Here is a 15980-nt window from a genome sequence, read left to right as displayed (position 1 = left end):
AACCTTCGAGAAAGTCTACACTAAAGGCATCTACAGTACTAGCAAGTTAACAGACTGTATTATAATTTGAAAATATATTTTCTACTATGAATTAAGAAAAAGTACTTTATCGTAATCTGTCCCAGCGCCAGATACTGGCATCATCACACACAGCTATAAGGATACTACTGTCCCTGCTAAAACTGGTTTGTCGAATGGCAGCAACACATTTAGGATGAGTAAGAGTCGTACACCTAGAAACAAAAGAAAATTATTCAACTGCAGCATTAAATCTGCACTTGCTACTACATTATGGAGCACTGTTTCACCAATCTCCTGTTCATGTTGAAAGGCCACAGGATTATGCCCGTGGTGTATTTTGTATTCCAAATGTGGGCTTAGGAAAGTGGTGGTTTTCTGTTCACCCACTGTTGTTTCTCATCCACAGAATTTTCACTGAAGCTCAGACTGAAAACTTACTGAATCACATTATTTAGGATTTCATAACTGATGTTGTTTCTCAGTGGTTAGGAACAAAATGTCATAATTGAGTAATTAAAGACTGGAGCATTTTCAGGAACTTTATGCATTTACGTGTACACACATATTTACATGGATTTTATATATATGTATAAAATATGTAAGCATGTATAATTTATTCTATAGTGTATATAAAAATATAATGCATATATTATTTATATATACAGTGTATATCCATTTTATACACAATGTTTTTTGGGGGTGGGTTTGGTTTTGTGGTTTTTTGGGGTTGGTTTGGTTTTTTTCACTTTTATACTCATACATATATGAACGCACACAGATATATACACAAAAGACATGGTGTAAAATTCCCTGGCAACACAGGTGAGGAACCGGAAAGTCATACTGTTTTCTCCACACCATGCACATAGTTCACACTCTCATTACTCTAGTCCTTTCACCTCTCTCTCCTTTGTCATGTGCTACACTCACCTAACACATCTTCTCTTCATTGCTTGGCAAAATTTTCACCCAATTAGTTTGTAACCCCTTGGAGAAACAAACTGTCTTTTGCTATATCTACACATGGTACCCAGCACGATCTGACTGGAGCCCCTTGGCACTGCTATAATAAATTATCAATCAGCAAAATATAACAAATGTTAACCTTCAAGGGGCTCACAATATTTATTTACCTAGTAGTTATAGTGGAAAGTAACTTCTACTGTTAAAGGATTTCTATAGGTAAAGAAAGGAAAAAGGAAAGTACTCAAACTCCGTCTTAACAAAAATAAAATAGAGTACTCACTTGGCTTTATGAGGATCCTCTATTTCTAGATCCCAAACATAAAGTTTGCCAACCTGATTGCCCAGAGCAAGCATCTTCAAAAGAAAGCAGAGGATATAGAGTTTTAAAATACTGTCTCAAAGAATGAAGTCAGAATTTTATACAGACTATACAGCTGATAAATTTGTGTGTGGAAGTTTAAACATGTTGGAGGGGTTAGAAAGACTATAAAATTAGCATCGTTTCTTGCATTTTATCAGTCTATGCAGATGGGGGAGGAAGATACCAGTGGAAAATAAGTATTTTTTGGTGGAATTTTTTCTATCAGGAAGAACCCACAATGAAAATTCTGGAGCTCCTCCAGTTTCATATAAAGCCCCTCGCAACAAACCGTTCTGTTTCTCAAACATCACATGGATCAAGACTTTCCTATGCCCATAAACATGGAATCAATGAAAATCCATGCACCCTCAAACACAGCAAATTCAAAGCTGACACATACCTTTTGCCAAAAATCCATCGAAAACCTCATGTACCATATGTCACACTGGCTGTAATCAAATCTCCCAAGAATGGTCACATTTGACTCACTGGGCTTGATTTTATCTATATCATCTTCCATTTTGCCAGGTTTCCAGCAAACAATGGCATTTTCACAAGACTGCAGGGAAACAATGGAAAAAACCCCACCTGTATGTATAATTTATACTGCACATTTAGTCTAACTACAAGCAAAAATTTCATCTCACGGCTTCCCCAATGACCTTACAAAAAAAGTACAGATGAAAATCTCACCTCAGTCCTTAGAGCACAGCCACATCACCAACCATACCTCACTGTCCTTCACAGGGAGCCTGATGCCCTCACAGCTTTCCCAAGTCACAGAACTGCAGGAGCTTTCCCTCACCCACAACCAGATGTGCTCAGACAGTTTCATGAGCAAGTTAAACTAATCTTGATTTGGGGATTGTTTACCCAATCTCTTTGACTAACAAAACTGTGCATGCACCAATTTCCAGCACTGAGGCAGTTGGACTGCCTGGTTTAATATCTGCAAGCCAATGTTACTAGTGGTCACAGCATATTAATCAAAGTGACTCCATTATGGTAACCTCCATCTCACCCTTTAGCAGCAGGATCTCTCAACAGATCTACAGATTCCCTTTCTGTATGTTCCATGGAGATTCTGGTTAGCTGGTAACCCTGTACTTTCAGCAGAAGTACGGCTGGGCTGTAGTAATAATTTTATTTTCTACGGATAAGCTCCCTATCTACACATCCTGACAGCTGACAAAATTCACAATACACTCCACAAAATCATTTGACACAGCACAGTACTTTAACCTAACACCCAAATGCTAGTAAAACTTTTATTGTTTAGGCTCCTCAAAACAAGAAAATACATTTATGTATGTAATGTAGCTGAAAAAGCTGCAAAATTACCTTGGAAAGAATTAGATCTCCCAACCACCGGACGCAGTCAACATAGTTCCTATGTATGTCTCTCGTAGAAAAGTCAGGAAAATGAATTTTCTGGGAAATAAAAGGCCTATGGAGAAAATTGCTAAGTGAGGTACAGAGCAACACAGACACACAAGTAATTCTTAAAAGGCAGTTTAAACATATCTCGATGCTAAAAGAACAAGCCCATATTTTTAACAGTTTTATAACAAAGTAGATTTTGTATGCTGCTTTTTTTCTTTTTAATAATAATGGGAACAGTCCCTGTTTTCATCCTCATTCCTAATGAAATAACTAGTTTCCCATGTACAAGACTGTGCAGAGACAGTGCTGAGCAACACCACTCCTTCAGATTGCCAAACACTCCAAGAACTATCACAGCTCAGTTTTTCTGATGCTGCTCTGCAACATCTAAATTGTTAAATAGAAATGCACACTATTAAAAAAAAAAATCATCATTTTAAAAAAAGCAGGCTGAAAAAGCATCATTTAATATTTGGTAACATTACCAAAAAAAGCGAGAGTATTTTCACAGCTAGTCTCATTGCTGAACATGTTCACTGTGTTTTAGACTCTTCAATTCTCTCAATGGTTTAACTGGAAGTTAAGATTAAAAAGTTGAGGAACTTCATAATGGAGGATTTATCTATCACGTATCTAATTGCTATGTTTACTTGACAATTTACTCTTATCTGAGGTCAAATCAGAGAATGATGAAAATTAAGGTTTTTACTACGCAAACAGTTTTGTCCCCACCCCAAAGTCAAATAACATGCAATAATTAACTACCCAATATAAAACTATTTGCAACATTTAATTACACAGATTTGATTCCTTTCTAGAAATTTTGAGATGAGATGAAAAAAAAAGCCATTGACATCTTGAAACATGTAAAATACAAGCTTTAATTAAGAATGATAAAGATGGTGATTCTAGACATTTTCCAGTCAAGCAGATAAGAAATAGTTAAAATATTTTTTTAAAAAAGTCCCAGTACTTTGAATCTGAATTCAATAAAATTCCACTGAAGCAAACATCAATAAGACACGTATTCTAGAGAGATTCAGTACCCAGCACAATATCCAGGCCACTCACTATCCCCAAGAACTTCCAATTTGGAAAGGAATTAACTTGGACCATTGATAGGAGTATTCATGTTTTGCAGAGACAGCCAAGGAGATGAAGACTACATACCTGTTGGTTTTATTTGGGTTGTACTCATAAGACTCTTTGATAGCATTAATCATTCTCTTGGAATTAATTCTCCAGAGTTTTAGAGAGTGATCCATCCCACAGGACATGATTTTTTCACCAAGAAGATCGTAATCCTATGTATATAAAATAATTTTGAGCACCCCCAGCCTAGGCTGCATTACACCAACTCAGATTTTATTCCATCATTTCCATCAAAACAGCATTTTCTGTGTAGAGAATGCAATAAAATTGCATATTTCAAACAGAAAAATACTAAGAATGTAATCCAGCTCACTGCAAAGCAGGACAGCATCTTAGTAATTATATTTACACTCTCACAAGAAAGAGAGGCATATTCAACAGCACTGACAGATGACAATGAATCTACAGCTAGTTCTACTCCCTCAGTAAATTCCCTAGGAGCAACTTTGGCAGAATTCCAGGGCTACAACAAGGGAGAATAATAGAGTGTCAGGTTTCCTGTAGATCCAACCCCTCACCTTTCAGGTTACACAACAGGATGGAAACAGTTCTTAAGAGCATCATATTAAAAGTTAACTATTCTAGTTGATATTTGCTGGGTACCAGTGTCTGTTCACAGCCACTGAAAAGCAGCATAACTCAACTGAAGTAACTTCTTTTCTTTCACTATCATGTCTCAACATTTATTTGCTTTTGCTGCTTTGACTTGGTAGGACCTCAAGAACTTCAAAAGTGGGACAATCACAAACACTTTTTACTCCTTCTAGCCCCAATGCACTCCATTTTGTTTACTTCCAGGCTGCACTGTGAGAAAAAACTACCTACTGGAACACACCAAAAGTGAACACCTGTCCTGTATATTGAGAGGTGATCAATCAAACCACCTTAGAATTACACTTGTCTATCCCTTTAAAACAATATTTATGCACTTCAGGTTGGGGTTTTTTTTAAGTAACTACAGTACCAAAACAGTGCACAAGAGGATAAAAAGTTGCTTACTACCCTTTGTAAATCTAAATCACTGCCCCACAGTCTTCCACTTACTGCACTTAACACCTCATCCCTGTGCCCTTCTACTCCTCCAAATATTGCAACCAGCGTGTCTGTCTGGATGTTCCACAGTCTCAATGCATGATCTATAAAGAACAAATAAAATTACATGCTGCTTTTTATATGTACATATGAATAATATATTTCAGCTTAACCACTTTCAATAGCAAGTGTTCATGTAAACATCAAAAAGGCACTTAATTCTTCTCCACATGTTAGAAACAACAGAACTTCATTAACTACAATTGCCATGACAACTAAACTACTGTTAAGGGTAATTGTGCAGCTGAGAAAGTGTGTCCTCCCCCTCCCCTAGGAACAGCTTCTAGCAAAAACACACTTGGATCTTTAGATCATCCGGAAAGCAAAGCAAAGTCTGATCTTGGACAAATATGCTTTTATTCAATCTTAACTTCAAAACAATTTTCTGTAGCAAAAAATGCTAGAGTTCCTTACAGCCATTCTAACATCAACATTCAGGAAAGTTTTGATTTCCATTTTTTAACCTTTAAAACATTCCTCTTTATGAACCACAGACTGGTTCAAGGGAACCAGGGAACCAAATCAACCACAGGCAAGGATGGCAAAAAGTGTTTATGTAAATAACGTGTATTCCAAAGTCAGTGAGACTAACCTACTTGTTTAATGAAAGTTTTGGTGATTTCTAATGAAGAACTTCTAGTGTACTACACATTTGGAAAGGGGAACCTCTAGTCTGTTTCCCATTCAGATTCCACAAGGACACTACGCTGCACTCTTTTGGTATTCATCTCTCAGCTAAGCAGTTCTGAGACTCCAAGTATTCTCCTGCCTCATGCCTTCTCAGATAGTACCTGGCCCAGAGACGTACATTACAACTTACAGCACTATGGCTGATGGCAAAATGTTATTAGAAAGATACAGAACTCAAGAAACCAAATGTTTACAAACCCACAGCACAAACCCAACAAGCATCAGAAAGGTTCCCAACTTCTGTTTTCATGTAGCTTCATCAGTAACTCCAAATACACTAAAGTCAAAAGTGCCTTTATGTGAATGTCTCCAACTGGAGTGCTCCTGAAGGCTAGCTCTTGTGGCAGATCACTGCCTTACTTAACAAAACAGTCAAGATTAGGAAGTTCTGACTGTTAAGAACATTCTGAACAAGCCCATAAGACACCATACCAAAAACTCCCTTCACTGATGTACTTTTTACACCAATTCCAATTAAAGTTCGCAAGCAACAGAGAATCCCAGTTTTTACCCATGAACACGGTGGGGAACGCTGTCTGCAACACTAAACCGTCCCCACTAGATGGCAACGTGATTCAACAACGGAAAACAATTTAGTTCAACTGTTAGAAAGAGCAAACCCAAAGGTCATGATTCTTCTTTCTTAAAAAGCAGCACTGTTCAGAATCTCTTTGCACCACAGGGGGAGTTATGGTTATTGTACGCCATGGATTTAATAAGTGCAAAACATATAGCCATGAAAGAGCATGATTTGCTCTCAACTTTCAAGGTAAACATGTTCAGCGCCATTCATAAAAAAATTCATGGAGGTTTTTAAACCATTTTCAAGACCAAACTCCAATCCAAAGTACCCTGATTTATACAAAAACAAAGGAGGCTTTTTTCCTCACCTTTGCTTACAGATAAAAGAAGATTTGGATCTCTTGGATGGAATTTCAGTTCATTGATTGCATTTCCATGTCCCACGTAGTGCTGGGATAGAATTCAGAGACCAAGTTACCATCTCCCCTCATGTTTACAGGGACTTAGAAGACATGAGTTTCACGCCTTACTGTAACACAAGCTGTACCTCAATGTTCTGGACACTCACCTTTATGCACTGCATTGTAATAGGATTAATTATCCTAATAATGCCCCTGGACCCTGCCACAGCCAGAAGAGGATGGCTCGTATTGCTATCATATGTCCATGCACAGGTATAGAAATTTTCATCTGCCTACAACATCTTATGTCAAGGAACACAGAAGAAACAATAATTTGGTTTTTTAAGCAATGTGATTTTAGGTAAAACTTATTTTTCCGAGTGCCCAGGAGCCTCTGCTGGACCCAGTAGAACACATCTTTCATTATACATCTGCAAATACCAGCAACATCACCTTTTCTATAAATGCCAATCTCCTCACTTCTGTTCTATAAAATACAAGGAACACTCACCCTTTCGTGGCATCATCTTTGAACCTTTTTCACTAAAGCATCCAAAGACTGGGAATAATGAATCAAGACTGAGTTCACAAGTTACTAATTTGTGTACTGCAAGTGATCAACACAAGTTATTAACGTTTAAGAGCATGAATCATAATTCTTAGGCTTTAAACCAATTCACAGGGAAACTGAGACCACTGTAAAGCAGTGAATGTGAAACACTATACAAACATCAGTGTTGGGAAAATGAAACTGATGGAAAATCAGTTTTCAAATATTTTAATACAGTATGGGCCATGAGCCTGCGCTTTTAACATTCCTTCAACAGGAGGGACTCTAGGATGTGGGAAAGAGGCAAGACTTGGACCTAACATAGGGAAAGTATTAAATCACAGACAAAACCTTTGTATGCTTTTTCCTACAAAGCCTCTTATTTTTTCATAGAGGAAGCAAACAAGTTGGTTCTCAGCTTAAAAGGATACATCAGCATCCACGTAAGACTGCAACAGACGGATTTCTCCTTGGGAATGACACTCATATAAAGTAACCTGGAGAAAAAAAAGCAAGAAAGTGGGAGAAACTGCTGCTTATTTGTGATATTTCAAAAAGAAATCATGTGCACCTGTGTACTGACTGCCTGATGGGGAGGGGTAGTGTGCATCTATCTGTGATGGGTTTAGGTATCACCCATCATTCGTTTGTTTGCAACAGGTGGGAACGGTTTGATAAAAGAATGGTCACAGGAGTTTCAGTAAAGCACCATTCTGGCTTGTCAGCTGTCCTTCCCAGATACTGAAGTCTATTATTTGAATTGTCTTAATAAAATAAACTCTCATTGCAATCAGTTTCTGCATCCATCTCTAACATGACTTGGTCTTTTAATGAGTCATTGATACCTTGCTTAAACTTAGTTCAGCACTTTTGGTAACTGTTGGGTGGAAAAAGCCTAGAAATTAAAAGCTTCTTGGTTTTTTTTCACAATACTTGCATAGAATGCACTTCAGGAGTTATTTTCAAGACTGAAATGGCATAGATTGTTGTTCAGAAAAAGCCTATAAATTCACTCCACACGGGTCACCAATTTAACAACTGAGCTGCCTGGCATCACTGCAGACACTTCCGAGTCCATTTTAGAGTGTACAACCTTTTGAAAAGAGTAACACCTGTGAAGAGTAATTTTAGTGAGAAGATACATTTATGCATCTCTAATCCTTTTATTCACCTTCCTATTACTGAAGGACTTTTTTTCTTTACTGCATAGACTAATTTCCAAATAGCTAACACGTGACTTCACAAAACAAGGATGGAACTCTCTCAGATAACAGATGCTATGTATCTTATAGGCAAAGCCTTCAATATGAAGCACCTGTGTCTGTACTAAACACAGGTAAAGGATCGGTTGAAAGAAGGAATGGAAGCAGAACCACACAAAGGCATACAGTGAAAAACAGATTACTCACTCTGTTGCTGCCTACAGTAGCAAAAACGAGAGGATCACCTTCTTTACTGTGCCAGTTAAACTGGACTCCAAACAAAGGCTGACCATGGTCCTCCTATAGATACAAGTAAGATTAGAGATTAAAAAAACCAACAAAATCCATGGACATATTATTGCTGTGAAATTTAGCTGTGGTGGCAAACAGTTTAACTGCTACATTTCCCTCCTCAAACTCCCGGGTTCATATTCAGTGTAATTTCACATACTGAACAGTTAAAAAGGATAGTTTTTAACATCACATTTGAACTTGGCTGCCTTAAGGGAGGTTAAAGGAATATTCTGACAAACACACCCCTTCCCTTACTTTCCCCACCAAGCTTTTAAAAAGTAAAGGGGAAGAACTTTTGTCTCAATTATGGCCGGAAGCTGGCAGAACTCCCAAGTTATATCTGCAGCTCTACTATTTTGTTTTGCAATTTTCAACACGGAAACCTCTGCCTCTAAGGTCATAACTATATGCCTTTTATAACACTATAATAACTTTTACACAGGGATTTGCAATTTCACAGCAAAAAAATATTAGGACAGAGAAGAATTGTACTGGCATAAGGATGGAGAAGGGCCACATTTAATATTACATTACAATTAGGTCTTGCAACTCACAGACACGACAAACTCTCTCCAGCATGTCACAATACTGCAGCAAAGTTCATGTCTACAAAGTGTTTTCAGATTGGCTTCACAAACAGTTACCAGAGAAATGCCAAATACTATTTTTATACAGCTTACATCAGTTTAGTAAAGGAGGAAAAAAAAAAAGTAGATTATGTTTATGAAATGTGATGACTATGGTGGTGCTTGTTAATAATTGATAACAGTATTTTGGCCTCACAGGATGTTTTCAGTAAGAAAAATGTTCATTAAAGTGCCTCCCCACAGGGGACTGTCTGGGACAGTGCAGGCAGGAAGGAAGTGTCTTACGACGGCTGTTAAGTAGCCTTCAAATGGCAATGCTGCCCTGGCAGCTCTGACCTATCCAAGAATCAAAGAATAAATTCAAGGAGAGGGTGTGGATGGGGAGTCTAAGACTACTCAGAAAAAGATAAGTAAAGGAACTCTGGAAGAATTTTAAATAGCATTATTTACTGAGACAGGCAAAATCTCTTATTAACAGATATCTAGAAGAGCTAGAAAGAGAAGGGAGAAATATCTTTCAGAGATGAAGACCTTCCTGCAATTCTTAAAGAGGCAACAACTTTCAAAGCTGAGTACAGATTAAAAAGAATCATTCAAGGTTTAACTCGAAGTATAACCCATCATAACATGAAAGAACAAACTAATGACTTTATGTGATGAGGGATATGAGATACTAGCAGAGAGAAAGGTAGCAATGTTATTAGTCACTCCTAGACAGAAGGAAAAAGCAGGTATTCAGCACCTGCAAAGTATTATATAGTTCAATTAGAGATGAAGAATGTGTGCCATAAAATTGCATGGCCATGACTTTTGTCGTGTGCAACAAAGCTATGAATTTTACTTTGTAGGCTTCCTTTTTTAGTGTATTTAAGCCTTCTTTGAAGAGAATGGCTGAGACACCAAATTCAGAATGCTTAAAATAGTTTTTCCACTAACTAGCTGGTTTTGAATTTCTCCTTCTTCAACTCCTGCTGGTGAGTACTCAGGGCTTCTGACATGAAGATAACTCAGGTAAAATGCATGGGTTCTTACTGCTTACAGAGACATATTAGGAGATTTTGCACTCGTTTTCCTGGAATAACCTTGTTCTCTGTCATATGCCCTGTTTCTGATAAATTCAGCAAAATCAGAAAAGTAAGAGCAATATGTTTTTACTCTTCAAGATAGGATAGTTTTCCAGTATAAATTGTGATAAGTTTCTGATTTTCTAGGTAGGACTCAGAGTAGGTAAGATGTAATAACTAGAGAGATACAACAGAGGGCTACAATGGTTCTGTATGTTTATATTTGAGTACATACCCAAACTATTCAGTAAGCACCTTCAAAGAAAACCTTTTTCCCCAGAAAAATTGCCCTGCAAGACAAATGTCTTTAGTCCACTTACTTCACCCACAGTACATTCCTCCACCAAATGCTACAATCTCCAAGAGCCTGACTGTACATACTGGAGTTTTGCTGGTGTTTGATGGATGAAGGAGTCAGGCAGAGGCTCCTGCAGGAAGATACTAAGGCATCTGAAGAAGCTATGCTCCCATTTAAACTACCATCATCCTCACTGGTCAGGGACAACACATAGCTACTTTGAGAATACTTGTCCACTCTAATTTAAGTCCCAAGTGTTAAACAGTGAAGCAGGTTTTTCTAAACATTACACTTCTAGGTGCTGCACATTATGGTTATGCAGAGATGCCAAGTATATCATGCGAATCTGACCCTGGTTTGTACAGACAGAAGAGTGACCCAGTTGCTGGCCCAACAGTAAAATAGTGAAATGCAGTCTTGACCCTGGTACGAACCAAGAGCACAAAACCCGAAGTACTCAGGTCCTTCATGCACCAGAGAAAGAAGGCAGAGGAGAAAACAGAACTACGATTGCTACAAAAGCAAATATATAAACAATCAATGGTTAATTCTGCCCTTACTCCCTCAACACCAACTTGGATTCAGTCGAAGAGTAAGCCTAGACCTGTTTTTAGACAGAAGGCAGTGAAGTAAACACTATGCAACACAAAAAAATAATCACCTGCATGAACACATTTTAATACAATGTCACCCACAGCACTGGCAGGGAACACACTGACCACACATGCATTTCCAGCTTCCAGAAGTGGAAACAAGCCATTGTAGACAGTGGATTTTGTTACCTCTCCTTTACACAACAACCTAGAATCTTGCATGGCATTGGATACTGCTTGGATTCCCAGCTCAGGGGACTGTGAGTAGAAGCTGAGACACCAGGCTCCTAACAGCCTGTGATCCAGACCCTAAGCAAAGGGTATGGCAAATAACAGTGTTGCCTTAAAGGAAGCACAACAAAGCAAAGCACACCTGGTTTTCTGCCCAAAGATCTATCAGCAAAACACACATGGATGTATAAGGATATGCAACTGTTAGCTGTATAAGCTCACTTATAAACTACATCTCCATTCAGCCCACAGAGAGCAAAAGGTTTTCAGTACATGTTACAGTGAGTTAGTACTGCAAAAAGAAAATAAAAGGCAGCTTTTCACTTCCTGTCATTTTCCAAGTTATATTTTTGCTTTCCTGATGCTTAAATTTCACCCAAAGTAACTTCCAAAGTAGTGTTTAAAAACATATTTAGAAAGCACTGGGTTTTTCAGGCTGAATCATAACCATTTAACATTCAAAGCAGACAGTAATGGCCATATTTCTTTGTTTCTCCAAAGGAAGAAAATAAAAAGCAAAATAAGAGGGGAAAACCAAGAGTAGGAAAGTGGAGAAACACATAATTTACACACCCCTAAAGAATATTAATTTCTTTGTGTCTTTAAATCATGTTGACTCTTCATTAACTTCAATACATGCATCTTACAGCACAGTTCAAAGACACATAAATCAGGGGCTATATGATGTGATATCCAAAGAGTCTCAACTGTCTTTCTGAACCTATATATAATATTCAGTTGTTAGACTTTGTCTCCACAGTATCTGTAAAATTAGTATGCAAGAACAGAAAAAGAAGAGAGGCTTCCTCCATCACAAAAAAAAAAGAAGATATCAAATTTGGCTGCTACCTAGTCTTAGTCTTAACGTGTACATCTATTATTACTAGCATTAATTTCAGTTCGCTGCTACCTAGTCTTAGTCTTAACGTGCACATCTATTACTACTAGCATTAATTTCAGTTGAAAGAGAGAAATGGAGGGAAAAAGCTAATGAAAATACCCCACTAAGCTGAAATGCTGTGTTTGCTCCCTCACAGCTTGATTCCACTTGCACCGGAATCTGTTCCCAGGCCCTGATCCAAATCCACAGAAGTCAGGGATTGCTTAACTTCATACAGTGGTCTTTTGGGTCACCTACAGCGGGGCCTGGGTTGATGTTGCGATGAGGGAATGTTTTGTTTTCCCAAAAGACACTTGAAAAGTCCTAACCCTTTTTGTCTGCAGACAGAAAACAAATATGAGTAACAAAACTCAGAACTTGTTAAAAGTCTGGGTGCTCAGAGGCCTGTGTCTGTGTTTGAAGTACAACTTGAAGCTGCAAATAGCACCGTCTCCGGGGGCGATTCCTGCGAATCACAGGAACTGCTGCCTACCTTGGTGAAAATGAAACAACTTCCCTTCCTCCTACACCCTGAAAGGACTGGAGAGGATTTTTATAGCTAAAAAAAAGAGTAAGATCAATTTGTTTCCCAGATGCTCTTGTCAGAGTAACTTCACATCACCACTTCTCCAGTGGCAAAGCTCATTTACGTTTCCATGCTTCAAACAAACCTCTCATCCCCTCCCACTCAGCTACCCCAGCATTTCAGTGAGGCAGCCTGAAAAAGTTCAGACACAGTTACATCAGCACAGCTCAACAGTTAAGTGTGGGGGAATGACAAAAACCTCTTATAAGCAATTCTGCAGAGAATATCCACTATGAGCTACACAGATCCTCATGCTAGCTAAATATAAAGTTTAACAAAACTCCCATCTTGTTCCAGACACAATCTTTCCTTTATTTAGAAATTTTACAAAAATCAGATCATAAAACATATTTACAGGTTTTGCCAGATATATATCCCATGGAGGGCTGGGGAATGAAAAAAAGGAGAACACCCTGACAGTGTAAAAGAATCATGAGTGAGAAAACTGATTCAGTCCACCACAGTTTTTCACCCGTGCAGAAGAAAACAGCAGTACCCTAAAATACCAGAACAGTGAGTAAAGACCGTAAATCCACATCTCTTAAGACCATAAGGTGTTATGTGGGAAGATAAATATTACCTCGATCAGGTGCTGACACATAATCACAACACGCATGATATATTAACCAAGTCACACTATACAGCACACTATACAGGTAATTTCCAGAGGACAGAAAATATGTGATCTGGTAAGTGTGAAGAAAAAGCTACTCCAAGATTGTTGGGTCATTTTGTTTGGGTTTCTTTAAATACATCTCAACAGGCAGAAAAATCTGTAAAGGTTCTGTACTTTTATCTGAATTTGTTTATCCAGATTCTTACCTTTATCTCTAGCATCTACAGCTTCAATGAAATACATAATTATAATATCACACATTACTTCGCAAACCTGCACAAAAATGGGGTTAACTGCAGCACTATCCACTGTTTACTATTTCTCAGTATCCTTTTTCTTCAAAACTTCAGCTAATCCAAGGAAGAAAAGCACTTTCTTCAAATCAGCATGGAACAAAATTGTATACAGACATTTAAAAATATCTATCTTGACACTGTCTCACAGTCAACATTAACATTACTGCCAGCAAGCGGTACCCAGCAGTCCCATACTGAAGCTCACACATACCTACCTTTAGGCTATTTACACATTTGAAGGAATATTTGCACTTCTTTGACTTCCACTTTCCTTTCCCCCAGCTTTTTCTTCCTGGTGCATTAGGAGTGTTTGTTGGTGTATCCGGACGTTCGGTGTTAGTGCCACTCTCAATACTAACAGCATCATCCTGAAAACATTCAAAATTAGACAGAATGTCATAAATAGATCATTAAATGCTGTATAAATACAACTAATCTTGCAGCACTTGGCCTTTTCACTTTTTCTTCTCCTCCATAAGAACAGGAGATCTCCTAGGACTTGATGTTATTTAGATTCAAGTACTTAAATCTATTGCTAACATAATAGCACTCCTCCCTAGAAACAGAACATGAGTCACACGAGGATTAATCCAAGAGGGAGAGACGTGAACTGTGATCTAGTGAAGTTTCTTCAGAATACTGGTAGCTGTTCTTAAGAAAAGGTCTAAAGATAAAGCAGCTGCTTCCCCTAGAAAGCACCTTTGACCTAGATGAAATGAGTACTTCTCAAGTACTGAAGGAAGAGGTTGTTTGTGTAAAAACATGATGCTTGACCATACCAAGAACAGAGCCATGCTGAGACTGCAGTACACTCCCAGCAGCATAAGCCACAGCACAGTTCTGCAGCAGATCAGCACTGCCACCAGAAGAGGAAGTCCCACCTCTCCCTCCTGCTCTTTCCCACAGATACTTGCTTCCACTTCAAGCAAAGTTTAAAAGAAAAAATGAAAATAAAATGAAATAAGCTTGCTGTCTGACCAGCTAACGAATCCAACTGGCCCTCCAACCGTCAGCAGCCAGAGCTAACATAAGAATGGGGAAAACTGAAAAAAAAAAAAAGCCCAAAAATAAGGGATACACAAAACAACCCACACAGCCACTGAGCCATTTTAGATCAGCTTTGGAAAATTAACAGAAATAACAATTTCATGTGTGGTCTGACTGCAGGACACTACTTAGAAGGACATTTCCCCTCATCACCCATCACAGTGTACTTCACCTGCACCATAACCACTGTGCTTCCACAGGAGTATGTTCAGCTTGTTTAAAATCAACTTTTGGGGATTTTTTCTGTCCATTCACTTTCCATCAGAGTAGTTGGGGGAAAACAACTCATCCCAAGGCCATGCAATTCCTAGATCTGAACTAGGAGAGACAGAGGCAGACAACAGCCTGTCACTGCGGGAGATTAATTGTAACATGAAACTGCATTAGGAACTCCACTAGGAATATGAAATGAGGTCAACTATAAGCATTAATACACCAATTCCCACCATTTATTCTTTGTCCCAGTTTCATATTTGTATCATCAGAAGCCTGTAGAGGTGCACTGTCTCTATTTGCCCAACAACCCCGAAAAATCAGGACATTAGAGGTGTACTGGTGTTTATCTGCCCAACAACTCTGAAAATTGGAACACTGAAAGGAGAAAAAGCAGGGAAGATGCCACACAAGCCTGCAAGTGTACTGCCCAAATCTGGAGTCAGTCCCTTCATGTCATACCCCTAAAAGAGACAACCCTCCTCTAATACCTGTAACCAAGTTTTACAGTTTTTACATTTTCCAGCTTCTCCTTTACGCTAAAAAATTTCAGACCTTGCCAAATTCCCATTTCCCAAGCACACTTGCTAGCCAGAATTTAACATTTGGCAAGACTAAAGTTTTCTCTGAACTATTCAGATTACTGTCAATGCAAGACCAGCAGGTACCTGGTGTGATGCAGCCACATCAGGTACCTGCAACTTCCACATAACCAACAAACTTGCACCCAGGATGCCCATGGAACAAAACACACCCTTTCCCCAAATCAACACTATTATGTCAATTTTCAAACAGAATCTCCCATCTTTCAGGAGTAGTGGAGTCCAGTAACGAACCCTTGTAAATGAAAACTCTTCACTATTGAGACAGCTCATGTCAGAAAGTGGATTGGGTTGAAAGGAACCTTAAAGATCACCTAGTTCCAACCCCCTGTC

The 15980-nt window shown here is 38.5% G+C and overlaps 1 protein-coding gene across 1 annotated transcript in view; it reads right to left on the bottom strand.

The window, feature by feature from the left end:
* Positions 1 to 14153, bottom strand: part of EED (embryonic ectoderm development) — a gene marked incomplete at its 5' end in the record, with an annotated part of 14241 nt that extends 88 nt beyond the window's left edge. Inside the window, 11 exons of the mRNA XM_009073310.1 lie at positions 1 to 233; positions 1268 to 1341; positions 1749 to 1907; positions 2690 to 2795; positions 3902 to 4035; positions 4928 to 5019; positions 6556 to 6637; positions 6756 to 6881; positions 7570 to 7635; positions 8548 to 8640; positions 14001 to 14153. The exon at positions 1 to 233 is cut by the window's left edge and continues 88 nt beyond it. Coding sequence (XP_009071558.1) covers positions 107 to 233; positions 1268 to 1341; positions 1749 to 1907; positions 2690 to 2795; positions 3902 to 4035; positions 4928 to 5019; positions 6556 to 6637; positions 6756 to 6881; positions 7570 to 7635; positions 8548 to 8640; positions 14001 to 14153 — 1212 coding nt within the window. The remainder of the gene's footprint in view (positions 234 to 1267; positions 1342 to 1748; positions 1908 to 2689; positions 2796 to 3901; positions 4036 to 4927; positions 5020 to 6555; positions 6638 to 6755; positions 6882 to 7569; positions 7636 to 8547; positions 8641 to 14000) is intronic.
* Positions 14154 to 15980: the final 1827 nt, after the last annotated feature.

This window comes from Acanthisitta chloris, unplaced genomic scaffold (genome assembly GCF_000695815.1).
Source record: "Acanthisitta chloris isolate BGI_N310 unplaced genomic scaffold, ASM69581v1 scaffold38334, whole genome shotgun sequence".
Classification (NCBI taxonomy): Eukaryota; Metazoa; Chordata; class Aves; order Passeriformes; family Acanthisittidae; genus Acanthisitta; species Acanthisitta chloris.
Note: the sequence above shows the minus strand (reverse complement) of the source record. Positions and strands in the feature narration are given on the sequence as shown.